The sequence below is a fragment of the Onychostoma macrolepis genome, chromosome 08, assembly GCF_012432095.1.
Source record: "Onychostoma macrolepis isolate SWU-2019 chromosome 08, ASM1243209v1, whole genome shotgun sequence".
NCBI lineage: Eukaryota > Metazoa > Chordata > Actinopteri > Cypriniformes > Cyprinidae > Onychostoma > Onychostoma macrolepis.
The window spans coordinates 15,249,381-15,277,349 of record NC_081162.1 but is presented as its reverse complement, the minus strand read 5'-3'; the positions used below and the strand labels follow the sequence as shown (position 1 = coordinate 15,277,349).

The window sequence follows — 27,969 nt, the reverse complement described above, 5'->3', positions numbered from 1 at the left end:
ATCATATGTGACATACAGATTGATATTAAAGTCACCAGACAGGAACCGACCAACAGAAGTTTATCTTGGTATAGTTGTACATTGTAGACAGTAATGGTTGTTCTGATGATCTGACTGCAACGACAGGGGTGGCTCTAAGGGGACTTCCGCTCTCATCTGAAAGCAACATGAACATACAGCAGTGTGTCACGCTGACAACAAGGCGAGAGAATGAAAATAGAAAAGAAAAAAAAAGTGTGGTTGTCCATTTCCTGTCAAAACCTTTTGTCTGCTGATGCTGAGAGTAAGAACTAGGAAGAGAAACTCAATGCTCGCTGTTCAGTCTAGTCACTGGTAGTTCAGAGGAGATCTCTCGTTCTCTTACAGGGTCTCTTTCTTTCTTTCTCTTCGAGTTTCATTTTTTAACGGTTTGTTCCATGTGCAAATAAGGCCATGAAGCGAGCATCGAAGGGGAAAGGTCAGGACAGTTCGGGCAGCTCTCTGCTCAGTCCACAGGAGAATGAGAGGCTGGAGGAGCTGCTGGGCAGGAGGTGTGTGGTAAGTGAGTTCAAGGGCCTTCAGTTCAAGCCTAAGGGAATAGTACACTTTGCAGAGGGAAAATTGGTAAAAGTGTTATCTTGATGAAATGGGGTGATATCTGTGCAAACCGTGGGCCAAAATTTGACTGCATGCTTTAAAAGCATTTGACAAAACTTACACTGTCTAATGTGTTCACTTATTTGTCATTATCACTGTTGCAGTTTGTTTTATGACTTGCAAGATAGTATTAAAAGTTTTACGCAACAAAATAATTTTTTACTTTAAATGAAAAAAAATGAAATTTTACCATACAGAAATATCAAAATGGTTTGCATTATCTGAAGAAAAGAACTTAACCACAAAGTTTTACTTCTCTTTTTGAGAAGCTGTCATTTATTGATCAAATTTTTTCAGTGTTTTTCCCCTCATTTATTTCATGTTATCGCATTTTCACTTTGACCAATTTTAAATGGAAAAGGGGTTTGCTACACAAAAGTGACCTTACTGTATATGGTGAAAAATTGTAGATTTAACAGCAGTAAAATGTTAAAAAGCACATTAAATGTAAAACAGTGGAACAGTTTATTAAAATCAGCATTATTTAGATGATTTGAAGTTATGTTTTTCAAAGTGTGAAATATCAGTACAATGATATTTTCAGAAGTCCCTGCGTGACGCATTACAGATTATTTATTTCTTCATTTCAAATACAAATTGTATTTTCTTTAAATATTCTGCATTTATAATATTTAAATATTTCTGTATTTATTTTTTGGCAGCGGCTATTTGCACTAAGTGTAAGTAGCAATAGAGGCTATTTACACTAAGTGCAAATAGCAATAGAGGCTATTTACACTAAGTGTAAATAGCAATTAGATGTGTTGACTATCCCAATCACACGTTGGTGGGCGGAGTTAGTATAAATAGCCTTTGCCAACATTATTTTTTAAATTTTTTTTTACAGGTGTTTTACCTATATTTTGAATTTTACACTTCATTGCACTGTGTTTTATGGTTAGTGGAAATGGCTCTAAAACTGATGTATAATCTATCTATCTATCTATCTATCTATCTATCTATCTATCTATCTATCTATCCTTCCATCCTGTGTAGTTATTTACACTGTCTAATAAACTAATCACAGTCATGTAGCTCAAACTGCACATCAAAGAAATCTGTTGGTAAACCAGCTAATCCAAAAATGCTTCTCACTTCTGTACTGGGTTGTTTATTTCTGCTTCCTCTGATCATTCCATTATGACACATTCAGGACCAGATCCCGTTGTTGCCAACTATATTCTTTACATTAACATTCGCATTGATGCAGCCGAAGTGTTTATCTAAAGCGACTATTAGGTTATACACCACACACATACAAATATGCGCTGATTACGAAATTGTTGCTTAATTTGCATACACCGCAAAATGAAGTTGTACATACTCATCAAAAATAGTTTATTTTATGGAATATAACTTTATTAATTTAATTTTTTCAGCATGGTAGCCTTTCTCTAACACATCAAGACCTCTACTGCAGACCCAACAGTGCAGTAACTGCCATTTTGTGGGTAATTTTTGGTGCTGCTTGAATGCACAGTGAAAGCTTTTGTGATTAAAGGAAGAGAAGGTGTGAAATTGGCCCTCACTGCAGCTTGAACTGTGATCACTGAGGGGGGTTTGACAGGGGAAGTTGCTTAAAGACATTTCCTGCCACAGAATGAGGCTTGTAAACAGCTATTGTATATCTGCCATCTTATGTTTTGGACACTGAGTGTGATTTGCTTGGTGTGTTCATTAGTGAACATAAATCACATGCAATTATGCATGTGAGAAAAACAGGCATCAAAGTATGACACTAATTATAGCCTTTTTCTGGTTTCGTCTGCAGTCTCTGTCCTCAGCGGTCGTGCAGTTACTTATGGCTCTTCCGAGTGAGCCGAACCATTGGACACCACAGCAGTCTGGAGTAGTTTGTTTCGTCAAAGACAGTCCTCTGCGCTCCTTTTTCATCCGTCTCTATGACATCAAGGTTCTTTACATGAATTAAAATCTCAAAAATAAAATAAAATACATACAAATTTCACCCTCGAGTGGTTCCTCAAACCTGTGTGTGTCTGACAGAAAACTGAGATGATCTCAGACCTGTTTCTTTCCTTAATTCAGGCAGGGAAGCTGGTGTGGGAACAGGAAATCTATAACCAACTGATGTACCAAAGGACCAGGCCTTTTTTTCATACTTTCCCTGGAGATGTGAGTATTTAGCTGTTGTCTTTACGGCATTTCATAGAAACCTTGTGAGTCATATGATCACTGTCATTCTTACAGTTGATTTTAACATTTACACACAGAATGACATAGCAATAATATATATTTTCTGTGTTGGGGAAGTTTTTATTTCTCTTTCCTGCAAGGTTAATTTAGCGCATCACTGCTACTTCCTCATGTCACTGTCTACAACAATACGGTCTGCTGTTGCATATATGCAGGCAAAAGAAGCTAAAGTTACCCACACTATTTGCATGTAGCTACATGTACTTGTTACGGATGAAAACCATAACTGGTCATATAACTATGTATTGTCATCCCACTATCAGGCACACTGTAAAAACGCTTCCATTTTGTCAGGCAAACTTTATTTTAACTTAAAAGCTACAATAGTGAGGACTTACTGTTTATGATCTAATAGTTGACTATGCTTTCTTTAGTCACCTTGCTTTAATTAGGTATCTTTATAATAGAAATAAAAACTCAACTTTGCATCTCTCCTCAGGACTGTCAAGTGGGGTTGAACTTTGCAGATGTAGGGGAGGCTGACAATTTCTTTGCTGTAGTGGAGGACAAGATCAGCCAGAGAAATTGTCGTTTTGGTATTCAATTATTTTGTTTTAATAATTTCTGTCAATTCAAACTACTTCATAAATCTGATTATGAAGATGATCTGCTTCTTAAGATCGGCATCTTACTTAAAATGATTGTTTTATGTTTTCCTGTAATAATATAAAGAGAAACAGCAGAAAAAAGGACAAGAACGTAGAGGTAAAAACGTGATTTCTCAAAATCACTGCATTAATTAATTTAATTTTTTTATTTATATATTTTTTTAAATGTAGGTTATTTGAACAAGGTGCAAATCAAATATATATTTATTTTCTATTCTTAGATCATGGAGCTTTGCCACCACTTCCTCGACCAAATGGTAAGTAAATCACTTTTCACATTAATATTATGCTTGTCTTTTGGGAAACGAAATGTATTTGACTGTAATTTAAATATATTTAATAGGCCTTTCACTTTTTGTTAGACAAAAAATATATTCCTGTGCTTTCTCTGCCTCTCATGTAAAATACAAGCATTGAATGTTCTCAAAACTATACAAATGTAACTTTTATGTTTAGTGATGTAAAACTGCATGGTGTACAAAATAAAAATAAATAAATAAATAAAAACTATATATATATATATATAGATATATATAGATAGATAGATAGAAAAATAATATACATTATTGTATCTTCAATCACAGGCTCTGGCATTCCTACCTCTTCTCCCATGCCTCCTCTGGTACCAAGTAATATCCAGAACCAAATTACCACTTCCAAATCAAAGAAAGACAAGAAAGAGAAAGACAAGAAAAATAAAAAGAAAGGATCCAAACTGTTGAAGGGGGATATTGGAGCACCCAGTGGATTCACGTGAGTGAATAAGCAGGCAAGATATATGATTCTGAAGAGGTTTTTGGTTAGCTTACATTTCTTTATGTCATGACTTTAGGCATGTCACTCACCTTGGCATGGGTTCCAACAATTTGGACCCGGACCTGATGAAAATTTTGTCCTGCGCTGGGATCAGTGAAGCAGATATGAATGATTCGGAAACCTCTCAGCTCATTTATGATGTCATTGAGCGTTCAGGTGGATTGGAGGCTGTTAAAAAGGCTGTGACCGAGCAGGGTAAGTTAAAATGTTATATTTGTTTCATGTTAAAGGGTTAGTTCACCCAAAAGTGAAAATTCTGTCATTAATTACTCATCATAATGTCGTTCCAAACCCGTAAGACCTTTGTTCATCTTCGGAGCACAAATTAAGACATTTTTGATGAAATCCGAGAGCTTTCTGACCCTGCGTCAACTGACACGTTCAAGGCCCAGTAAGGTAGTAAGGACATCGTCAAAATAGTCCATGCGTTGCGTTGTGGTAATGTTGTGAACTCGCGAAGAAGAGTGAAACAAAAGAGAAGAAATTGTTGAATAAAGTCATTATTTTTGCTTTCTTTGCACACAAAAAAGTGTCCTTGTAGCTTCATAAAATTAAGGTTAAACCACTGATGTCACATGGACTATTTCATCGATGTCCTTACTACCTCTCTGGACCTTGAACGTGGTAGTTTCTTGGCTGTCTATGCAGGGTCCGAACTCTTTCAGATTTCATTAAAAATATCTCAATTTGTGTTCCGAAGATGAACAAAGGAAGGTCTTACGGGTTTGGAACAACATGAGGGTAAGTAATTAATAACAGAATTTCAGTTTTGGGTGAACTATCCCTCTTAACGTATTATTTAATTTTTATTTAGAGACTCCTCCTGTTCCCAGTGGACATCGTGGTTCTCTTCTCCAAGTGCCATCTGGGTACTCCTCAGCACCGCCACCACTACCTCAAGGTCGATTGGGGCCTCTACCGCCTGTCCCGGGTCAATGCTCTGGTCCACCTTCTCATCGAGGTTCCCTTCCACCTACACCTCCAAGAGCAGTTGCATCACCACAAACCCCTGAGGGCCGCGGTGGTCCTCTGCCAGCCCGATCTGCATCCTTAGGTCCCCTGCCACCGGTTCCTGCCGGAGGCCGTACTGGACCCTTGCCTCAACCTCCAGGACACCGCAGCGCACCCTTACCACCTCCATCTGGAGGTCGGAGTGGAGGTTTACCCCCACCACCACTTCCAGGAGAACGTAGGGAGTCTTTAGCCCCTGTTCCAGGAAAGAGACCTGGACCACAAATGACCGAAAGACGAGGTAGCTTTCTTCCGCCCCAACCTGCTGGGGCAGCTCCACCACCACTACCACCAGGTGTGAGGAGCGCACGCTTACCCCCACCTCCGAGAGACAATAGTGAATGTTTGCCACCTCCGCCTCAATCTAATATGCCATTACCTCGTCCCCCATCTGATTTCTTCCCTCCTCCACCTTGTGAATCATTTCCTCCTCCTCCACCTGAAGACTTTGTTGATTCTGTGCCTCCACCTCGTCCCTTTGAATCCAACTTTCCTCCCCGAAGCAATTCCTCGGGCTTCGCCCCTCCACCTCCTCCAGTCTCATCCAAACCCAGTGCAGGCGGTCCGCCTCCGCCACCTCCTCCTCCACCTCCTGCTGCTCCTTCTCCAGTGAACTTTGAAAGCAACCCCTCATCTCCAAGTGGTCCACCACCTCCAGCATCCAGCGGTGGGGAAGGAGGTAGAGGAGCATTACTTGCCCAGATACAATCAGGGATGAAACTCAAAAAGGTGATTATCTACACTACCATTTTAAAGTTAATAATTAATAATCAATGACTTATCATTAGTAATTAATGACTTTTATAATGTCACAAAAGTTTCTATTTCAGTGATATTCTTTTTTTTTTCTATTCATTAAAGAACTGTGAAAAAAATGCAGCGCAGTTTCCACAAAAATATCGAGCAGCACAACTGTTTTCAACATTGATAAAAATAAAAAATGTCTCTTGAGACTGGAGTAGTGCATGTTGAAAATTCAGCTTTGCCATCGCTGAAATAAATTACATTGCTAACACTTTACAATAAAGTTCATTAGTTAACAACATTAGTAAACATGAACTAAGAATGAACAATACTTCTACAGCATTTATTAATCTTAGTTAATGTTCATTTCAGCATTTACTAAGGCATTATTAAAATCACAAGCAATGAACAACTGTATTTTCATTAACTAACATTAACAAAGATTAATAAAAAGTGCAATAAATGCATTGTTCATGTTAGTTAATACATTAACTAATGTTAACTAATGACACCTTATTATAAAGTGTTACCATTACATTTAAAATATATTACAATAGAAATGTTATTTGAATTTGTGAAATATTACACAATATTGCTGATTTTACTGTTTTTTTTTTTTGGATCTTGTGAACAGCAGTGTAAATATTGTATTTCCTTGAAAAGATAAGGTCATTTTAGTGTTCAAAGCAGGTAACCTACTTACAAGATCCAAGCACAAATAATGTTCCTATAAGCTTCACATTATTGATAATGGTATGATTAAAGCATAACACTCTACACAAGCTATATACAGTAACATCTTTTGCCCAGGTGACCACCAGCCCAGATCCACCTTCACCTGCCCTGGATACAGGAGAGGGAATAGTTGGAGCTCTCATGATGGTGATGCAGAAGAGGAGTAAAGTCATCCATTCATCTGGTAACCACTCAATCACTAGAGTTTTTTTGTTTTTGTTTTTTTTGGTCATTTAATATAGTAATTATGAAAGGAAAGAAGTATTACCTTTATATTATTATACACAATATATTTTGTAATCAATGCTCAGACAAAAAGTTGGTCTGCTGGACCCTACATACCTATTAACCTTTTACCTTATGCCATATCTTGTAGATGAGGACGATGAATTTGATGATGACGAGGATGACGATGAAGAGTGGGATTAATCCTGACTTTCAATACATGTACCAAGGCAGTTTTACATGTTTTACATGGAAGTTAATCAACACTGATCCAAAGCATTTTCTCTAGGGATGCACTGATATTAAAATGATAGCCAAGAAAAATGCTATATTAAAATTCTGTTATTCCTAAACAAATTAAATCAATTTTATTGTACTGTATGAAAAATGGATGTTAATTTTGAGATTTGCTAAATATTACATTTAAAAGAGATATTAAATTAGTTTTTTTGTTTTTGTTATTTATCTTAAGTGAGCATTGGATTATGGCAAAGGTAATTAAAAGGCAATCTAATGTAAAAAAACAAAAAAAAGTAAAATATTGTACCGATATATCATGCATAGGTTCTCTTTCTAGTCTCAAGGGTTCTCAGTTTTTGAGTGTTTCAGCTGATGTAGATATCTATAACATCATATAATGTGAATCTGTACTGAATGTATTTACAACATGTAAATATACTGAAATGTGAATTGAAAAGTGAATCACAAATTATTGCTTGTTTATTTTTTTTTATCTCATACAAGACAACATCTAAGAGCAAGACTGAGTATTGTAATTTACAACCAGACTATTCTACCATTCAACTAAAAAAGGACACAAATATTGTGAAATATTTCCAGTGTTAGATATTATCTGAGTGAACTCATATGACAATTGTATTCACTTGAACAGTAATTGCTCAACCAGACACAAAGCACGAAATGCACAGCATAAAAGTGCTATTTCCTAAACAGTGTCAGTCATTTTGAATGTATTTAAATAAATATGACAACATATCTAATTCCTCAATCATGCAAAAATGCCCTCCACCCTTATTCAGTATCCTCAAAGACCATCCCATAAAAAAATATACAACTTCAAATAAATATATATTACAAATGGTGAGAAACAGCCACAGTCACACAGACATGAAGGCAAGTGAGTTCTTGCAAATGTTTGGTGCCATTATTAAACCAGTTATTAGAATCCATACATATATTACTATTAAACATACAAACATAAATTACTTTGACAATTTCATAATCCAGGTGGAACATAAGAAATTGCACTGGCCCAATGACTGGTGATTTAACAAAGGGGCTTTCTGACAACAGGATAGTGGAACGTTTTCAAAGCTTATGAGGTAATAATATCCTCTTTAAAGGTGCTTTATGGTTTATTGATTGATTTTTTATGTTAATTAAACCCATTATGTAATTACTGAATCCTGAAGGTCATTTACAGCTTAATTTGTGAGGTTAGTAAAAGTTTACATCTGTTTATAATACTGAAATGCAGACAAATCACTGTAGCGAGTGGAAACGGTAAGTCCTAAATTAACACCGACTACAAACCCAGTACAACAGATGAATGGTCACTTATTTCAAACTTTGGATCAGTGAATGAACAACGAATGTATGATTACATACAATGATCCCAAAAAGGACTTGGACATTTTATTTTTAGGGTGAATGTTCTTAAATTTGATGACAAAATATCAACACGCCACATTTAAAAACAATTGTGTTCAAACTGTGAAAATTCATTTTGAATTCTTTTTGGGGACAGTGTTTAAAAAATAACTATTTTAAAAAATAATTTTGAACAAAAATGTATTCATTTTTATGTTCAAAAAAAAAAAAAAAAAAAAAGTCCAATTATTTGGAGCCACTGTTCATGAATGTATTAATTCAGTTAATTTGGTTCATTTTGAAAACCGTGAAAATGCATTGATTTTTAAGTGTCCAAAAATGATCATAATTAAATCATTTTTAATTGTCCAAAAGTGTCCAAATAAATTTTGGGGCCACTGTTCCAAGAATTATCTCATGCAGGTAGTTAAAGGGGTAGTTCACCCAAAAATGAAAATTATTCTGTTATTTACTCACCCTCAAGCCATCCTAGGTGTACATGACTTTCTTCTTTCAGACGAATCCAATAGGAGTTATATTAAAAATTGTCCTGACTCTTCTAAGCTCTATCATTGCAGTCAGCGGGTGTTTCTGTTACAGAGTCCAAAATAAAGTGAATCCATAAAAAACGTGCCTCACACGGCTCTTGGGGATGAATAAAGGCCTCCTGTAGCGAATCCATGCGTTTTTGTAAAAAATAAAATAATCCACTTTTAAAACGATATAAACAGTATTGTGTAACTTCCGCTATCTGTCGTACGCACGTTCACGGTGACTGCCTTTCTGGCGGATGACGTAGGACACCGGTGCAATGAGTGTCACATGCACATGTTGTTTACAGGAGCAAAGGAAGCAAAGTTTCCTTACTTTAGCAAATGAAAACAAGTCTCCAATTGGCTTATATCGAAATCCTCCGACATTTTGCTTTACAAATCCTCATTTTGTTCTTCTAATTCATGACCGGCGTTTTGTTTTGTTTTCTCTCCGCATTCGTCACTAATCACGCAACGCCGACGTCATCCACCGGAATGGGTTTCCGCGTGCGACAGTTAGATGATGTGAGAGAGATGTGTTTATTATGATTGAAGTATAGATATTTTTCTTACAAAACCGCATGGATTCGCAACAGGAGGCCTTTATTCATCCCCCAGAGCCGTGTGAGGCACTTTTTTTTTTATGGATTCGCACACTTTATTTGACGTGTTTTGGACTCTGCAACAGAAACACCCGCTGACTGTGATAGAGCTTACAGGAGTCGGGGCAATTTTTAATATAACTCCGATTGGATTGGTCTGAAAGAAGAAAGTCATATACACCTAGGATGGCTTGAGGGTGAGTAAATAACAGGATAATTTTCATTTTTGGGTGAACTAACCCTTTAAATGAATACATTTTCATTTTAGGTCTAATTTTAAGTGCATTTTGAACAGTATAAAAATGTCCAAAATTGTCCAAATACTTTTTGGTGCCACTGCACATAAACTAACTTATGCAAGTCCATGAACTGCTCGGAGCAAGGTGACAGACAGGTCACTCTCTTATCTTGTCCTCCTCACTCCCCACTAGCCTTCAGTGCTTCTGTGTGTCTGCGATTTGCACGTTTGGGGAGGTCAGCCTGTGAGTTTCCGCCGGCCGTCAGCTGCTCCCAGTAGGACTGGCAGTACTGCTGAATCAGACGCATTTCAGGCTCCAGCAGGAGTGCTGGGGTAGGAGCTGCAGGGTCCTGTTGATGGTGTTTGTGACGGCTCCTCGATGCCTCTTCTTCCTCATCAGGGGTGGTGAGGGCTACAGCAATGTCCCGGTCCAGGATGCGCAAGGAAACACGAGCCAGCGTGTGTTTGAAGTTATTTTCTGTGGCCAGGCAATGGTAGAGGCCTGCGTCTGCTTTGGTGAGCGTTTTCAGAAGAACCCCCTGAGGAGTCTTAAGAACCTCTCCCTCTCGATTCAGCTGTCAAAACAAAGAGATTTGTTAATGTTTCTGAAAGACCTCTCATGCTCAAAGTTGCATATATCTCATTAAAAAGAAACTAAAAGAAAATTTTATTAGAAATAAAATAACTATTCCTTCAGAAATCGTTCTAATATCATGATCTGATGCTCAAGAAACATTTATTATTTTTGGTTGGTTGGTTTGAAATAAAGTAAAAGAATGCAATCATACCACTTTTCGTCTTCCCTCCTTCTGGTAGAGCCATTTAATAGTGGCCTGAGGAGAGCGCGGCACACACTCCAGAAATGTGCTGCTACCGTCAACACCGAACTGAACTTTCTCCTGCAGTCTCCTCTCCACTAGTAAATACAGAAGCTATTACAGTCATATGCTGTGTCCTATTATACAAATACATCAGACTGAACTCATTATAATCCTGCAGACTATTTGTTGATGACTGTTTGTTTTTGTTACCTTTAGCGTTGTAGCCCCGGCACTGACGCAAAGGGTCACCATGTTTAACATCCTGCCTTCTGCTCCTCCTAAATGAAATAATACAAGATATAATCAAACTCCATGTAATTTTACTGTCCTATGAATTGGGACTCACATAAGCCTTTTAAGATGGTTTTAGCTGTGAGGAGAACAGGGTAAGTAAGAGCAGTTTTAAAGAATTCAGGTTCTCTGACCTTTTGGTGGCTTGTGTAAAGGCAGAGCAGTTTTCTCCATCCCAGGCGCAGTAGGGGTCTCTGGCCAGACAGCAGTCCGAACAGGCCTTTCCATAGACTCCACAACGGTGCAAGGACATCTGGGTAAGACCTGCTTCTGAAGATGCATACAGTTGTTGCTGCAAAAAAAAAAAAAAGAAGAACAATTTTAATGCTATATTGCTGGATGAAATCATAATTGTATGATTTCTGTAACACATCTTTAATTATTACACTCTTAAAGAGATTAAAATGTGTTTTATTTGATCTTACCCTTTTGGCTGATATGTACATTGTTTTGACAGGAGCAGGTGTCTATAAATAGGAAATAGAAAAGCATGTAATATTTTCACATTTTATTACACACACACAGAGACCTACATATATATACTTAAATGTCATTATTTATTTTTATTATAACTTTAAAATGCTGAGGTCTGAAAAATATTTTTAAAAATGTATTTACCCTGAAAACTTCCACTTCCTCTAAAGTGAGCTCTTCCATTGTGGTGGGATCCTTGGGCAGAACTATAACTTTTTGGACTGTACCACGATCTGTAGGATGACAGAAAAGTGATACGCTGTCAACCAAAACTAGAAGGTCTAGTTATGACATTTTGATTGAACATTATGAGGTACAAAAAAAAAAGAAACATTCACGGATGAGTTGTTCACAACAAGATCTAAAATATGCATTTAGAGCAGAAAGGGAAATTTTTATTTCATGCTGACTTTAACAACTAGGCTACACTACCCCTGGCGTTATTTTAATGACAAATGTCGAGAGCGCATTATTGTAGCGCAAAAGCACATTAATATAATGCGCGAGTGCGAATCTCTCCGCTCGCAAGAAGCGGATTTCCTTTGCTCTCGCACAAAACCGGACGCGCGCGCTCAGATACACGCTGCTCTAGCCCAGAGAAAGTGCGCGCACTTAAATCATGTCTCTCCTCAGAGAGATTTGCGAGTGCACAGGACACAGTTTGAGCGCGCACATGCACACTTTGAGTGAGAGGAGAGACATATTTTAAGTGCGCGCACTTTCTCTGGGCTAGAGCAGCGTGTATCTGAGCGCGTGCGTCCGATTTTGTGCAAGAGCAAAGGAAATTATCTCTTCTTGCGAGCGGAGAGATTCGCGCTCGCGCATTATATTAATGTTTTTTTTTTTTGCGCTACAATAATGCGCTCTCGACATTTGTCATTAAAATAACGCCATACCACTAAGACACTTAACTAATGTCAGCATTCAGAAGAAAGACGCCAGACTCACCTGTTCCCAGGAAGAGAACCTCGTATCGGCCATCCACAGCATCCACCTGATCCACAGCAATTGTAGTAAAGCGATAGTCTACACCAGAGCGCACCACCAGAGGGCGCTTGTGAATGGGATACACGGGGTGGTACATGAGAGGATGAGCACGAATGAAGTTAACCGCTTCATCGGAGAACTCTTTTGTGGACTTAAGACCCGGTGTGAATGTGCCTCCTGGACACTGATATGGAAAACGGAGGGAAAGTCAGTCGGACAAATGTACATGCTTCTGGGTTTGCTTGTCTTTTAAAAGAAAACACCCTTATAGCCATAAAAGATATCATAGATCCTGTAAGATGATAAGAAGCACACAAGCTTATGCAATAACAAATACTGTGGGTGAAATTTCAAAACTTTCATAAAGCTTAAGAGAGAAATTGACTGAAACGTACGGTTCCCGGACGAGGATAGGGAATCTTCCCTGTGTATGTAGTCCATTGGTAGTTGTGTCCGTGTTTATGGGCGAAAGGGCCATTAAAGACATTTCGGATGTCAGCCATTGAGTAGACACACACAGCTGAGCCTTTAAACACAGAGCTAAGAGACAAAAACAAGAGAGATGAGTAAAATATAACATCCAGAAACAATAAATCATTTCCAAAGTAAAATGAAAACACGAAAAGAAGAATATGAAAAGACAGAGATAACTATAATTTGACATTATGTGTTGATCTGAAGGAAATATGTACCCAGAAGTTGAGAAGACGCCATACACCACAGGGTTTCGTTCATCCTGGGTGGGTTGGATAAACATGTCCCCTGGAGAGGATGAGAAAAGCATTTCAAAAGTGTGTCAATAATGAGATATTAAGTATGCATTATCGGAAATACAACAGTATTTGCTATATCTGAAACACTAGGCAGATTTGACACAAAACTGCTATGAAATCAACTTGGAAAGAAAACAACACTCACTCAGTTCATCAAAGAAGGTTTCCACCCCATCATCGCCCATCACAGAGCACACCAGCCTGGCCTTCAGAAAAGTCGTCCATTTGTTCACAAGTGACTTCTGTCCGCCCTCATCATTCTGTGAATAAACAAAAACAGCTTTTTTATTGACTGACTGAACTGAGAACTGCTTCCTGTACACCTGCAGTTTCTGGTTCTGAGGCTCACCAGGCACACCCGGCCCACTCTGGCCAGCACACTTGGACTCGCTCCTGCCCCTGAGTCCAGACTCTTCTCACGGAAGAAGAAATAGAGTTTGTCGTCGTTCTTCTCGGCGCTGTCAGGAATCTGTTTCATGTGAACAAATACAGGCTCTAGGAAATAAACAGAGTGTGAATGTAATGTCCATCCAAATATTTAATGGAAACTAAAACAGCTGAGCAAATATTTTTTGTCAGACTAATTAAAAATCACATCTTCCAATCCAAATATGAACAGCCAAGCTATTTACCATTCAGCCATCTAGAGTCGTACTGCTCTGATCTCACAGCTGGCCGGCTGCCCATGGTCCTGAAGATGCCTGGATCGGTGCTCATGAAGTCCACAGGCACTCCAGCGTACAGGTTTCCATCTGGATGGAGGAGAGGTGAGGATAAGAAAAATAAATTCATAAGTACAAGTGAAAGCTACATGTTTCAGATGAATTGTGAAATTTGGTGAACAGTTGTGTGATGACACATTAGACAGAATATTGACCTTTCGATAAAATCTGCCCTATTGCTGTTGATACTTTGTGCTTTACAGAACATCAGATAAGGATAAATTGTACATTTCATAAACAGAACGGTTTCCAGTAAAATATGCCCATGTTAAAGTGGTAAAACTGATTTGAATTATTTTATTCTGCATACTATGTATTTAAATCTGGGCCAGAATGAATTGATGCTGCAAAGCATGATACTGTTTTAAGTTGATGTTGCAAAGCATGTTACTGTGTTAAGTTATTATTAAATTATGTAAAAACATGATTAGAACCTGCAACTCAAAAGCTTATCACAGTCAGCTATATACCTAAATGAATATGTAAACAAATTAGCACCAAGTTATTTGATTTACCCTGCAGCAAATGTAGCTGTCCTTACCAGTATTATCATTCTGCTATGATTTTGCTCTATTATGATTCTGTTATTCTATTCTGTTCTATTGATATGATTCTGTTATGTTATGTGTTCTGTAAAGTTATGATTATATGTTATGTTATTCTGCTATGGTTCTGTTATGTAATTATATGTTATGGTGCTGTTATGTTATGAATCGGTTACATACTGAAATGTTATGATTCTTTTGTTATATGTAATGATTTTGATACTTAATGATATGTTATGTTATGATTCTGTTATTTTATTATGTTTCGTTTTTCTATTACCTTATTATATGTTTCCGTTATGTTATGATTCTGTTATTTTATGATTCTGTTATTTTATTATGTTTCGTTTTTCTATTATCTTATTATATGTTTCCGTTGTGTTATGATTCTGTTATGTTCTGCTGTTTTGGAGATTGTTTGATAATATGGTGAACTGCAACCGTTGTTACAGTAGGATTAGTTAGTGATGTGTTAAAAGATCAATTACATAAAATCTTCATTAATCGATTTCTTACTAATCAGGGCTGCGACATTCTCCTGGTTTGGATCATAAGAACATTTTCCCTTTCCAGAGTCCACATATCCAGGAACCAGTCTGAAGAGATAGTCCTGTGGAAATCAGACAGGGAAAGCATTGGTTGGATTAAAGCTGGATGTGCCTACATGTGAGTATAAACAGTATGTTTATATGTATGTGTGTGTGTGTGTGTGTGTGTGTGTGTGTATACTGTACGTCAGCTCTCCAGCCTCTGTTGATGAAGGTGCAGATGGGTTTATAAGCTCCTGTGCCGCAGGTGTACAGGTGAGTCCTATTCCAAGGCTCGATCAGACGCACAAAGTTAGCACACTCTCCCTGAAAACACACACACACAAACAAACCACTGTTAAAACTAATATAGGTCATATTGATACAGTATACATGAGACCAAGAGTCTCACATCTTGTTTAGTGAGTTATTTAGTGCTAATTAGAGTGGTTAGATGACAAGAACTGATGTAAACTCACATGCCTGCCTTTCCCAGTCATCTGACACTCTCCCTTTCTCTGAGCTGGAGCCGGCCAGTGGATCTACAGACATAAAACACCCACTGCATTTTGAGAACAATTCACTGACACTTCAATTCTTGTGGGGTCAGCGTTTGGGTGCTAATTGTTATTTTGTTGTGAATGGAATTGATTCATTTGAATCATCACTTACAATGAGAGGCTCTTTGTTGATGTTTTGCATGTCCAGAGAGACCAGATATTCACGGCTGCCCAGGTACAACCGCCCCTGGTCTGGGTCAACGTGCAAGATCCGGTAGTCACTGGTGTTGAAGGAGAAACTGAATGGCCTTGCTGTTCGAGTGTCCATAAGTTCTGATGCAAAAAAAGAAGCACAGGAAATAAAAATAAATAAACATATAACACAATTCAAAAGTTTTGCATTGGTAATATTTTTACTGTTTAATAGAAATATCTATTTATTTTCAAATTGCAATTTACTCCCAAATTGTCAGCAGCCTTAATTTCAGTTGTTAGTGTCACATGATCCTTCAGAAATCATTCTAATATGATGATTTAGTGCTCAAGAAATATTTATTATTGTGGTTATCACAGTTAATATCTTAATAACTGTGGAAACTGTCATACATTTTTTTTGATCATTCAGGAACAGGAAGTTCAAAAGAACAGGATCTATTGGAAACAGATTTTTTGCAATAATGTAAATATAAATGTATTTACTGTCACTTTTGATCAATTTAATGTCCCTGCTGAATAAAAATAGTCAATTAAAGTACCTAATAGGTACATAAGAAAGAAAGGGTGAGAAACTGATCAATCTAATCGTAAAACTGTGTTTCATCTATAGGGGGTGCTCTTGACTTTCTTCTCGCGCATCTGCTTTCTAACTAAAGCCACACTCTCTCAGTGTTACAGGGTAAACACAGTTCTGTGGGTATGTCCTTTTCCAGATGAAATCATTAAAATAAAAATCTTGTAGTAGCAGTGTTCTGGGCTGTCCCTCCTCAGCAAGCTCTTCTTCAAGGTGGAAGGAAGAACCGAGAAGCATAAATTGGTGGCTCTTGGGAGCAAACTGCACTTAAGACAGTTCCAGAGACATTTCCTGAGTGCCGGAAAATAGAAAAACACTTCCACGTGTGGGCCAAGTATTCAGTCTCGAAGGCAAAGATTAAAATGAAGAAATTCAGTGGAGTTAAAATGAACCGTTTATTCAGACATTCTTGCAGGCTGTCACAGGACTTCAAAAGAACACCAGGCCCTGATGCAAGAATTGCAGTTAATGTTGTGTGAATGTTTAACAGCGTAGACATGTGTCGGTTATGAATTATGATCAGATGATTTCAGGCCTGAGAGAGAGATGTCATAATCTAATAATAGACAGGAAAGATTTTAAAGGAATAGTTCACAGAAAATATAAATTCTGTCATTAATTCCTCACTCAGGATTCTTTGATAAATGTAAAAGTTCAAATGCACAGCATTTATTTGAAATCAAAATCTTTTGTAACATTAAAAATGTTTTGATAAAATGTAATGCATTCTTGCTGAATAAAAGTCTTAATTTCTTTCAGAAAAGAAAGTAATATGAAGTAGTGATAGTTGCCACACCAACATGAGAACTTTTAAATGGAAGTCTTGCGTCACAATATAATTTAGTCATGTTGGAGAGCATTCTTTTCTCTCCCTAAACTCTACTCCTTTGATCTTATTCAAACTCCAACACATTTTTTAAAAAGCTGTTCTTTTATATTTTTTCCCCCCTGTTCTGGATCAGTCTGACACACTCAATCCCATGCTCTCCTTTGAGGATGAAGTCCTGGAACTCTTTCATAAGTTACATTCATAGATGACTAATTACACACTAATCTTTCCTTCCGTATCTGATCCTCTGGACTAGATTCATCCACATCATGTTCAGTAACATCCTGAATTTCTTGTCATTCTGAACTATTACACAATACACTCCTGTTCAAAGTTTGGGATCAGTTTCAAAGTTTTTTTTGTTTTTTTAAATGTAAAGAAATTAAAATTAAGAAAAAGTGACAATGAAGTGAAAAACATATGTGCTGCTTAATAACTTTGTGGAAACTGTCATACATTTTTTTGATCATTCAGGAACAGGAAGTTCAAAAGAACAGCATCTATTTGAAAGAGAATTTTTGCCATAACGTAAATATAAATGTATTTACTGTCCCTTTTGATCAATTTAATGTCCTGCTACATAAGATTAAGAAAAAAAAATGGATCTGTTTCCACAAAAATATTCATTAACAAACACAACCTGTTCAACATTGATAATAATAACAAATGTTTTTGAGCACGAATCAGCATATTAGTAGGATTTTGGAAAGATCATTTGACGCTGAAGACTGGAGTAATTGCTTTTTTTTTTTTTAAATCAGCTTTGCCATTACAGGAATAATTAATAATATTGTTAAGAGATTTGTTTTCACAAATACAAAAGCAGGCTTAAGCTTGAATCTTATTGTTAGGTCAGCCATGCAAGACTTTCTTTGTGTTTTATCAAGCTGAAATGACTGTAAGAGTGGGTTAAAGAGCTTGAGTCATTTTCAGTGTGTCTGATGAGCTTTTAAGAGCTGAATATTTTAAGCGCTGCCCTACTGGGTGACAGGGTGAGCATTCGAATGTAGCTTAATACAAGCACACTGTAGCCTTTTACATTGCAAAGTACGTACCAAAACCTGAAACTACAAGCGGAAGACCAATTTGTCAATGAGCTTTGTCATCCTTCCCTGGACGATCATCCGTATGGATGTTTACACACCCATGGAAAAGTTTAGGCACAGGAAATGTGGGCATTTCAATGACGTTGTTAATGTTCTAAAAGTATCTAATATGTTTAAATGTGTGTTTACAGGATGTTCTAGAGTGGGTGCTAAAATAACTGCTAATGATCGGATATCTGTTGGACACGGAACTGGGTGGGCAAAAGGGAAAGGGTTTGTGTACAATCCTGTTCCCCTCTCTTCCCTTTACCGTCAGGAAAGAACACCGGACACGGCACCTCTGCCAAACCCACAGTGGACCAAAGTGGACGCAGCACAGGGTTCATTACAATCACGGGTGAGAGACGCTGGTACAAAGGTGAGGCTAGTGATACAACATCCTGTAGGAAGTCTTTGTTGTGAGAAGAATTCAACAGGGACTTAACAAAACACACAGTCTCGTGCACTTTCAAACAGATATCAGTTTCAAATAGAACACAACATTAAAATAAAATAAAATATTATCAAAAATATATTTTATTTTACCAAAGTGAATAAATTATTAATATTTCTACCAATATTATGTAAAAATAAATGTTTAAATTACTTTTTTTTTTTAATCTACTAATTTGCCACAATATCTCTAATTATAATAATAAACAAATAAATAAATAAAAAGGTCATTTTCAATAACCTGATTATTTAATCAGCATATCATAATCTGAATAAATTATTCAACTGATCAACAGCCATAGTAAATTGTTTAATTATAATAGGGTAAGGTTACACACTGGATGCATAGGGCCATTGTAGAATATCACATTTCTCTTTCACTCTTTCTGCCAGTTTCTTGTAGTGTTCTCATAGTCTCTAGTTGGGTACACTTTCTAGAGTTACACAAAGACCTTCCCTCATCTGCAGGCGCCTCAGAAACAAAGACCATCCCGGTGGCAAACAATGAACAATCAATCCATCTCAGATAACAGCAGAAAATAGAGAGGCCAATGAGACAAGTGGATTTTTCCGCCCAGCTATTCTTGATGTGAAGGAGAGGGTGGTGGTGGTGGCGAGGGTGAGAGGGGAAGGGTGATCTTGCCTGATGGGGGTAAAATACATTGCAATTGAGGAAAATGGGAGGGCAAAACGGACTGGATCAGAGCCAAAGAGGTTCAGTGGAATTACAGGGACGGGTGATGAAAGACAAGACAAAGCTAACAATAACTAGTTAGATCCAAATTACTGAGGGCGTATAATTCAGCCCAGTCATCTCTTCAATTAGGTTTTATCAGGGCACAAGCAGGAGGAATATGAGCCCGGGGCAATGGGAAATATGAAACACGAGGTGATTGATATTGGAAACAGCTTTTCTTCTCATGAATCCTGCTAACATCATTACGAATTTCCTTCAAGGCACTTTTAACCCATCTTGATTGGATTGTTTGTGCAAAACAGAGGGGTCAATTGAATTCTCTAAATCTCAAGCGTCGCTGAGAATTGAGGCATCAAACACTGTTTACTGTAAAATAGAAGAACCTCTACTTATTGGTCATGAATCAAATGAATTGTCAGTCGTCCATAACCATCATCAGACCATTTCACATCCCACCTCAAAAGAAATGAGGGTTGCGCCAATATTATGTACAGTATGAAAATGGATTTCCTCAGGATTACATTTAACAATTAATACATTAACTGATGCAGATATTAACTGATGCAGATAAATTTGTAAAAAATTATATTATTATCTTATAACCAATATGGTACCAATATATTGTGCATACAAATGACAATATGAGATGAGAAGTTTAAAAGAATACATTTATAAATTCAAGAGATTAATTGGATTAATTCAAATGGGGTATAATCTAATTAAACAGGTCTTGACACATTGCTCTTGTTCTTTGAGTTTACACACAGCAAAGGAAAATAATTCCCGAAATATCCTTGTCATAATTGCCAAATGACCTAAAAACGACTTCTAAAAATAATAACCGCACCAGAATATTTAAAGAAAGACCAACAAAGGTAGCTTTGAGTACTAAGTCAAGTCAAGTCAGCTTTTTATGTAGGTCATAGTTATTGTGCCATAGCAAAGAATGAGGCCCCACAAAAATAGCAAACTAAAATGGAGTGACTTGGGAAAAATGCGGCTTTTGGAAAAAGTTGTTTACACTCTGGCTGGTACAACACAAACACATCCAAAATTGTGTTTATATTCTGGTGGGATGCTGTATTTTGATGTTCACCGTTGTTTTTAATCTCAGAGTAGTTTCCAAACAATAATGCCCAGGGTGACTATCCCACATACGTGAGAGACGGGCCGCTCTATAATCTTTGGAGTAATTACGTGGGACCTCTTTCCACCTTCAACTTATTCAGATGAAACGTTATATGAGAGGATTCCCCTTAAGTGATTCACACTTTTAATGCCTGTTTACATCAGGTATGTGTTAAGCAGCCCATATTTCAACCTGCTTCAAAATTGTAATTAGAGGGCCCGTGTAACGTGTGGATGCCTGTGTATGTATTAGTTGCATTAATGTGTGTATAAAGTCACTGCATGCATGTGTATGTGTTTGTCAGAAACAAGGGTGACAGCTTGACAGCTGACAATGACTATAATTGTTCAAAATAACTTTGATTTGGATCTCATATATGCTTTGAAGATGTACAATTATGAGAGGAGGATGCTGGGAAAGAATCTGTTGAAATATCCCTAAACTTCACCACAACAAGAGTTTTGTGTCAAATTCCCTTTAAAAAGAGAGATACTAAAAACCAACAGAAAGAGATCAGAATAGACAAAAAAGGGAACTGTAAACCTCACATAAGGAGTTACAGCACTGATTCTTGAGACATATCTGCCATTAGTTTATATAATAGTACTATTTTTACTATAAATAATCAGTGATTATGAATAGAAATTAATCTATTTATCAAAATTATGACTTATAACCCCCAAAACAACCTATCCTCAGACAGTAACTCAATACTTTAAATCTAGTTAAAGCTAAATATGAATGGAATGTAAATGTTTGCTAATGTGTACTGAGGTAAAGAAATAATAAATAATTGTCAATAAATAGACTTTTATAAGATTTTCTACTTCTATCAATGCTGTGATTTTAAAAACAAAATGCTCAAAAATTACTACTTTAATATATTCATGTGAAATGCAAAATATGGTTACTTTGCCATCAGCTGTTGACCCTGTCAGATTTTCTGTCAGACTGTGGTGACAAATTAACAGATTGAACTAAAAACCAGAAACCATCCAGTAGTCTCAATTCTCGATTGACAAATGCTAAGTGATAGCAAAGTAAACATTTCATAAGAAATAGGAAGAAGCAGAAGGTCGCACTTGCAAAAAAAGACCTCCAAACATGTTTAGATTAATCCACAATTACTCTTTGGTACTTAAACTGTTATTTTTACATTCCTATGGAATGTTTGTCCGATTAATCAAGAATTCCATTTTGTGGTGCACAAAACTGAGAAAGTTTCCATTTAATGGGAATTCGCAGAGACCCAGTGACACCACATTGCATGATCTCATCTTAAAATCCAGGAAATGACAAATACTGAGCTCTTGAATTTTTGAACAATAAACAATACACAAGATTCAAGGGTTCTCTGGAATATGCTCCACTGAGGACACCCACCCAGATCCAGCACGTTCCACACCTCAACCGTGCTGACAACATCCACCATTTGTTTTCTGCCAAGAACTACTTGGCACTGAAAAGGAAACTAAGCAAATACATGTTTATGTGTGTGTGTACATAATTAGCTATAAAATTGCTCCCTACAAGCTAAATCTGTCAAAGCCTTCCTACATCCAAATGCATTCCCAACTAGAAACATGATTCATGCATAAAATATACTTCTAAAAATACAAAAGGTGCATTCCAATTTGCATACTTATGTACTATTATATGCCATTTTGTGGTATGAATAGCGTGAGTAGTATATTCACACTGAAAATCCCAACATGATGTGCAATTTAAATAACTGGGTGATGCACTTATTTAACCAAGAAAACGAAGAGTGGAATGTTGGGTACCTATTGCCCTTAAGCTTTAATTACATAGCAAAGGGGAAGGGACTATCAGACTCTGATTCTGGATGACAAACTAGCCATCTAAATGTCATATGCTAGACAGTAAAATACATAGTGTATAGCATGTAATTTGGGACACAACTAAAATGTTTTCTTCAAGAAGAAGGGTGTGGGTTATGGTTAGTCTATAGCATTCTGTATATAACTAGCTTTATATAACAACAATAGAAGTCTGGGATGTCCTCATTTAGACTAAATGTGTACATGTGTGTGTATGTACGGGCATGTGGGTGTATGCAAAAGAGAAAGAGAGAAGCTGAGTGTTTGAGTATGCATAGACAGGTAATGAATAATGTTTGCTCTCACCTTTAAAAGCCAGGTGTACTCTGGGAGCAGAGCGATGTGTGCAGGCCACTTCAAACACAAACAAAGCCAACAGCAACAGGAGGAGTCTTGTTTCCATTACTCTCATAGTTAGACCCATTTGCAGGCAACCTATACAAACCCACACAAAAGAAAAAAATAAAACAAGGTGGACATAGGGAGAAAAGCACGAGAGAGGCTAAATTTATCACTGATTTCGACAAAGGAAGAGGCTGAAATGACAAAGGAAGAACAGACGAAGGACAAGAGGAGGAAAAAATAAATGAGAGATGAAGAGGAGGGAGACGGAGACAGTTCAATTTAGACAGACAACAGAAGGACCAGAAAGCAAACATTACTACTGTACTCTACTACTCTGTTGTATATTTAGCTTTGAGTTTTAACAGCCAGACAAATCCCAGCCCGTCACACCTTCCTCTATTCAACTCCATGCAAAGATAGAGGTTTCAGGCCTGCATTAGAGGGTCAGCATTTATGCAACATGGTGTCAGTTTTATTTTAAGAAAAACAGGTGCCGTTAATCATCTTCATCCACCCGATGCAACTGCACAGACTGATTTGAGAGTTAGCAGATTATGATAGCGTAAGAGCTGTGGTTTGTGACCAGAGTATGAGGGCAGGAACTCATGCAGAGGCTGCATAATAAATCAACTACATTTTTTTTTTTAGAAATGTAACCTTTGTACTTACACTCTTAAAATAAAGGTGCTTAAAAGGTTCTTCACAGCGATGCCATAGAACCACCATTTTTGGTTCCACAAAGAGCCATTCAGTCAAAGGTTTTTTTAAGAACCATCTCTTTCTAACATTTTTATAATCTAAAGAACCTTATTTCGCCACAAAATAGAACCTTTTGTGAAACAGAAAGGTTCTTCAGATGTTAAAGGTTCTTTTATGGAACGATTTTGACAAAAAAGTTCTTCTATGGCATCGTGAAGCACCTTTATCTTTAAGAGTGTATGTTGGTTTACAACTAAAATTAAAATTAAATCTAAATAATGTTTTTTTTTTTAAATTAAATATACTTTTCAAAGTAAACAAAACTTAGTATCATTGAGAAACTATTGTAGTTTTTTTAATTATTTTAAATCAGTTTTTCATTTTATATTTATAGAATATATTTTTATGGTTTTAACTTTTGTTTCAGTTTTATTTAACTATAATAATTACAATATATTTATTATTATTAGTAGTAGCAGTAGTAGTAGTATTTACTTAAAAATATCAATAAAAATATATGCCAAATACTTAAGGTTTTTGAGGCTTTTTTTCTTAATTATGATATCAGGACAGTTGTTTCAGCCTAACATTTTTAATTCTGGCATTTTGCCTTTATTAAGACAGGATAGTGTAGAGTGAAGTGGGAGAGAGAGAGGGGGACGGGATCGAGAAAGGTCGAGCTGGGATTCGAACTCGGGAAGCCCACAATGCAACGGTGTTATATGTCGCTTATATGCCATCAACGCCGACAGCTTGACATTTTTGTTGTTACGCTCTCGATAAAATATCAAGATAATTATAATTCATTGGTGAATTTCCATTATTGCATGTATGAATTGCATATTTAATGTGATTTATAGTAAATGAATAGAAAAAAACAGAATTAAAAAAATTGACCCAAAAATCACTGCCTGTGATTTAGAGCTTATGGGGCCATGTGCCTGGGAAAAGCTTGAGGTGGCAAATCACTCCAAGCTGCTGCAAAGCCCCGTCACGCAGCTCTTTGTTATAACTTGGAAGATCTCGCTGGAGTCCAGGGCTGCGACTGCTGCCTCTTTTAGATCAGTTTCCATCAGGTCCTGATCCTGGGCTCCTATTTATGACATCATCAGCTGGCCAGTGATGTATGTGAGTGATGTCAGCACAGCAGGCACTCGCATACTTGGGATTTGTATGACCATACATTCTCTTCATTGGAGATCCATGGTTAAATCAGCTTAAAACCAGATTTTTTATTAGCCCTTAGAAGTGCTGCACATGTGTGTATGCCACAGCTTTGCTCTCGGCTGTTTGTGTGTTTTGCTTTAAGGCAAAAGTTTTGACACTAGGCAACTCGATAAATCCTTTTCCACAAACTCACGCGCGTATGCAAACAAACACTGGTCCAGGCTCTGCCAGCTGTCACTGGTTCAAATTCACATTCAAAGTGCATCTAGGGGCTTGTCCAGGAATGTACTACATGTCCAAACTGCAAGATGACATAGAGAGAGTGAGAGAAAACTGTAGATTGCATAGAAAAGTTGGTAAATGAGAGCGGAGAGTAAAAAAAGGAACTGGAGATGGTTATCTCTCTGTATGTTCATGTAGATGTGTATCATTACTCTGTAGACATCAGATTGGCATCATAGCCACTGTGTTAGTGTTCGTGTTAGACAAGAGCAAAGAATTATTGGTCTGAAAGCTACAAATGCACATTTGTGATCTTGGGTGCTCTTGTGAAGGACTACGAAAACCAACAAATAATTGATATCATCTTTTCCAGCTCAAAGCGTCCTCACTTTTGAACCTGATTTCAAAAATCCTCTGATGTTTTACTGTATTTCACTGGCTCTTGTTGAAACTCACACTCTGTGCAAGATCAGATCTGTCTTATGTCTCCTCTCCTACACATATTCAACAGCATCAGTCACTTAGGTGTTCTTACATGTTGGTTCTGGCACTGATTTGAGGGGAAAGGATAGGAAGCACAGACTTTTATTCGCTCTCTCTCTCTCTCTCACACACACACACACACACACACTGCTATACATCTAACCTAAGGACAGACAGATAGATGAACAGAGAGACAGGACAGACAGACAGACGGACAGTTGGATAGATAGATAGATAGATAGATAGATAGATAGATAGATAGATAGATAGATAGATAGATAGATAGATAGATAGATAGATAGATAGATAGATAGATAGATAGATAGATAGATAGATAGAGCATTTTCATGTCTACATCACTCAAGTAAACTGTTAGCGACATATTTGCCGTTTTAAATCTTGAGTGGAACTTCACAGGTGTAAACTGTTATACTTTCTTGTTAGCATGCATTATGTATCAGTCATCCTCTGCCGGAATGGCCAGCATATGAATTATGGATGTTCAAGCTCAATCTATGACGTCCATTAAATCCAACTCCAACGTGTCTGTTTTTTCCCCTTTTTTGTTACTGACAAAATGTCAGGCTGCTGTATCTCTTTTTTTTTTTTTTTAAAGTCAACATATATTGTGGCAAATACAAAAAGGGTATAAAGCAATCAAATATTTACAGAACACATACAAATTGTAGGGAGACGCTGAAGTGCCACACTAGTACTTGACAATTATGAACAGATTTGATAGGTCTGAGTTTGCTAAAGTGGGTAGGACATTTTGAACATGTTGCCTATCATGTTAATTGTAACTTTTCAATTATAAGCTTTATGTATTTATAGGAAACTTAACAATTAAAATTAAGTAATAATGAATTGTAAACTGACTATCCATATAAAAATTTAATCTGCAAAATAACGTTATTATTTTACGCAAAACTTTATGAACTGTCATTTAAAGGATTTTGGTCCCTTTCTTTAAAACGGTGCATACTGTATAATACTGAATGGATCAAGTTTGGGTGTTACACTGTATGAATGCAGTAGCCATACATAAAAATATACTTACACACACAACCACCACACAAACTCATGCAATTTGTAAAATTTCAATTCATCTGCTCTAATACACAAATGTTCTAAAGTATAAACTATTCAAGCACCCATGCACACAGTTAAATTAGAAGATCAAAGAATCCTGACCGAACACACAAAGAACCACCTGGAAAATGTGCATGCAGGCTATAATATTTCTGCTCCAGATTCACCCTATATGTACCCAAATCCTCAAATAGTGAATAAACCCTTGTTAAATAATTTCATCTCCACAGTAGGCACAGTTATTGATTATCTTTTCCTCCATGTAGTTTATATAACATTAATTAAAATACATTTTAAAAAGTACCATTGTAGTATTTTATAGGCTATGTGATAACGACATTTATTGTGGTAAATACAAAAAGGGTAGCCTATAAAACAATCAAGTATTTATATAACACACAAATTGCAAGGTGATGTTGGAGTGCCTGTAAAATGTAGGCTACCTGTAATATTACTGCAAAATGTAAACACCGTTGCTATGATTCGCAGGTTCGCACATATTTGCATCTGTCTGTCATTCAATAACAACAACAAAAACTTAATCTTCTAAATTTTTGATGATGACCAGTGAATTCGCTGTCATCTACCTGAGGCTAAAACACTCTCTTAAGACTTTAGGAAGTTTCAGATTGTTTTATCTCGAAACTGAGAAACGTGCTGTATATTCACCTGATTCGCTGGTCTTGTGTTTTAGTCGGTCTGTTGCTCCGTGTATTTGGTGTCTTGAGGCGCAGGTGAGATGCTATCGTTACATTCCTTACCGTCTTTGTGAGCACAGTTCGTGCCTTACTGAATTTCTGAAATCCGTCCAAACCCTTCTCATAAAAACATAAGAGCTTTTATAGCTCTAGCCTTTTGAATTCTCACTTTTGGGGCGTGTCAGTCAGTCCAAAAATCGGCGATAAAAGTTGCAGTTTGTGCACGTAATTCCTCAGGATACTTCTAAGCTCTTATCTTTCTAGACAGTTGAGGAGATAAAGGCAACAAAAGTCAAGATGTGTTTTGCAGTTTGCGTGACAATATCGCCAGCGTTTGCCACTTTGAATACAAAACAGAAGATGTGTTCGTCTTCTTGTCACGTAAGCTCCACGCTGCAAGTCTCCGTGTTGTTGAAAGTCTGCGCGGTGGCAGGTGTTTGCTTTATTCCGCCGGTGAAGTGTCACGGTCCAGCCCCCTCAGCACTGCTCCCAACGAACCGCCTTTAACCGTGAAGAGGTCAGGAAAATGCATGCAACACATAATAGTGGATAGTGCCACATGAAATGTTGTTTACATTTAATGCATTTTTAACATAGGCCTATACAGTGTTGGGCAGTAACTAGTTACTAGTAATTCAGTTACTGTAATAATATTACTTTTTGCAGTAACTAGTAGTCAGTGTTGGGAAGGTTACTTTGGAAATGTAATAGGTTACATATTACAAGTTACTCTACTTAAAATGTAATAAGTAGTGTAACTTTTCAATTACTTTATTAAAGTAATGTAACTGATTACTGTTTGATTACTTTTCTAAATTTCTAATGT

The 27,969-nt window shown here is 37.0% G+C and overlaps 2 protein-coding genes across 3 annotated transcripts; one reads left to right on the top strand and one right to left on the bottom strand.

Moving 5' to 3' along the window:
- Window positions 1-150: 150 nt before the first annotated feature.
- Window positions 151-7,691, top strand: wasa (WASP actin nucleation promoting factor a). Of its 2 annotated transcripts, XM_058784825.1 has the most exons (11): window positions 162-537; window positions 2,408-2,548; window positions 2,683-2,769; window positions 3,290-3,386; window positions 3,523-3,555; window positions 3,680-3,715; window positions 4,043-4,211; window positions 4,291-4,469; window positions 5,089-6,014; window positions 6,840-6,948; window positions 7,141-7,691. In XM_058784825.1, exons 1-11 carry the CDS (start codon window positions 433-435, stop codon window positions 7,191-7,193), a joined length of 1,935 nt encoding a protein of 644 aa, XP_058640808.1. In that variant the 5' UTR covers window positions 162-432; the 3' UTR covers window positions 7,194-7,691. The 2 variants fall into 2 exon arrangements, with proteins under 2 accessions (XP_058640809.1, XP_058640808.1); XM_058784826.1 differs by lacking the exons at window positions 6,840-6,948; window positions 7,141-7,691 and adding an exon at window positions 6,147-6,833 and having other exon boundaries at window positions 151-537.
- Window positions 7,680-27,607, bottom strand: sema3ga (sema domain, immunoglobulin domain (Ig), short basic domain, secreted, (semaphorin) 3Ga). The gene is made up of 18 exons (XM_058784824.1): window positions 27,115-27,607; window positions 22,744-22,872; window positions 15,786-15,946; window positions 15,593-15,655; window positions 15,321-15,440; window positions 15,103-15,196; window positions 13,952-14,071; window positions 13,669-13,814; window positions 13,465-13,579; window positions 13,239-13,308; window positions 12,942-13,086; window positions 12,508-12,730; window positions 11,704-11,792; window positions 11,511-11,552; window positions 11,220-11,377; window positions 11,005-11,072; window positions 10,762-10,889; window positions 7,680-10,548 (listed from the first exon to the last, which is right to left on the bottom strand). Exons 2-18 carry the CDS (start codon window positions 22,859-22,861, stop codon window positions 10,153-10,155), a joined length of 2,256 nt encoding a protein of 751 aa, XP_058640807.1. The 5' UTR covers window positions 22,862-22,872; window positions 27,115-27,607; the 3' UTR covers window positions 7,680-10,152.
- Window positions 27,608-27,969: the final 362 nt, after the last annotated feature.

Coding starts and splice junctions, on each gene's coding strand:
- wasa (XM_058784825.1), top strand. CDS start 433: ATGAAGCGAGCATCGAAGGGGAAAGGTCAGGACAGTTCGGGCAGCTCT. Junction 538..2,407: donor TGCTGGGCAGGAGGTGTGTG/GTAAGTGAGTTC, acceptor TTTCGTCTGCAG/TCTCTGTCCTCAGCGGTCGT. Junction 4,212..4,290: donor GGAGCACCCAGTGGATTCAC/GTGAGTGAATAA, acceptor TCATGACTTTAG/GCATGTCACTCACCTTGGCA.
- sema3ga (XM_058784824.1), bottom strand. CDS start 22,861: ATGGGTCTAACTATGAGAGTAATGGAAACAAGACTCCTCCTGTTGCTG. Junction 15,947..22,743: donor AGTACACCTGGCTTTTAAAG/GTGAGAGCAAAC, acceptor TTTTTGCATCAG/AACTTATGGACACTCGAACA. Junction 11,378..11,510: donor TGTACATATCAGCCAAAAGG/GTAAGATCAAAT, acceptor TTTTTTTTGCAG/CAACAACTGTATGCATCTTC.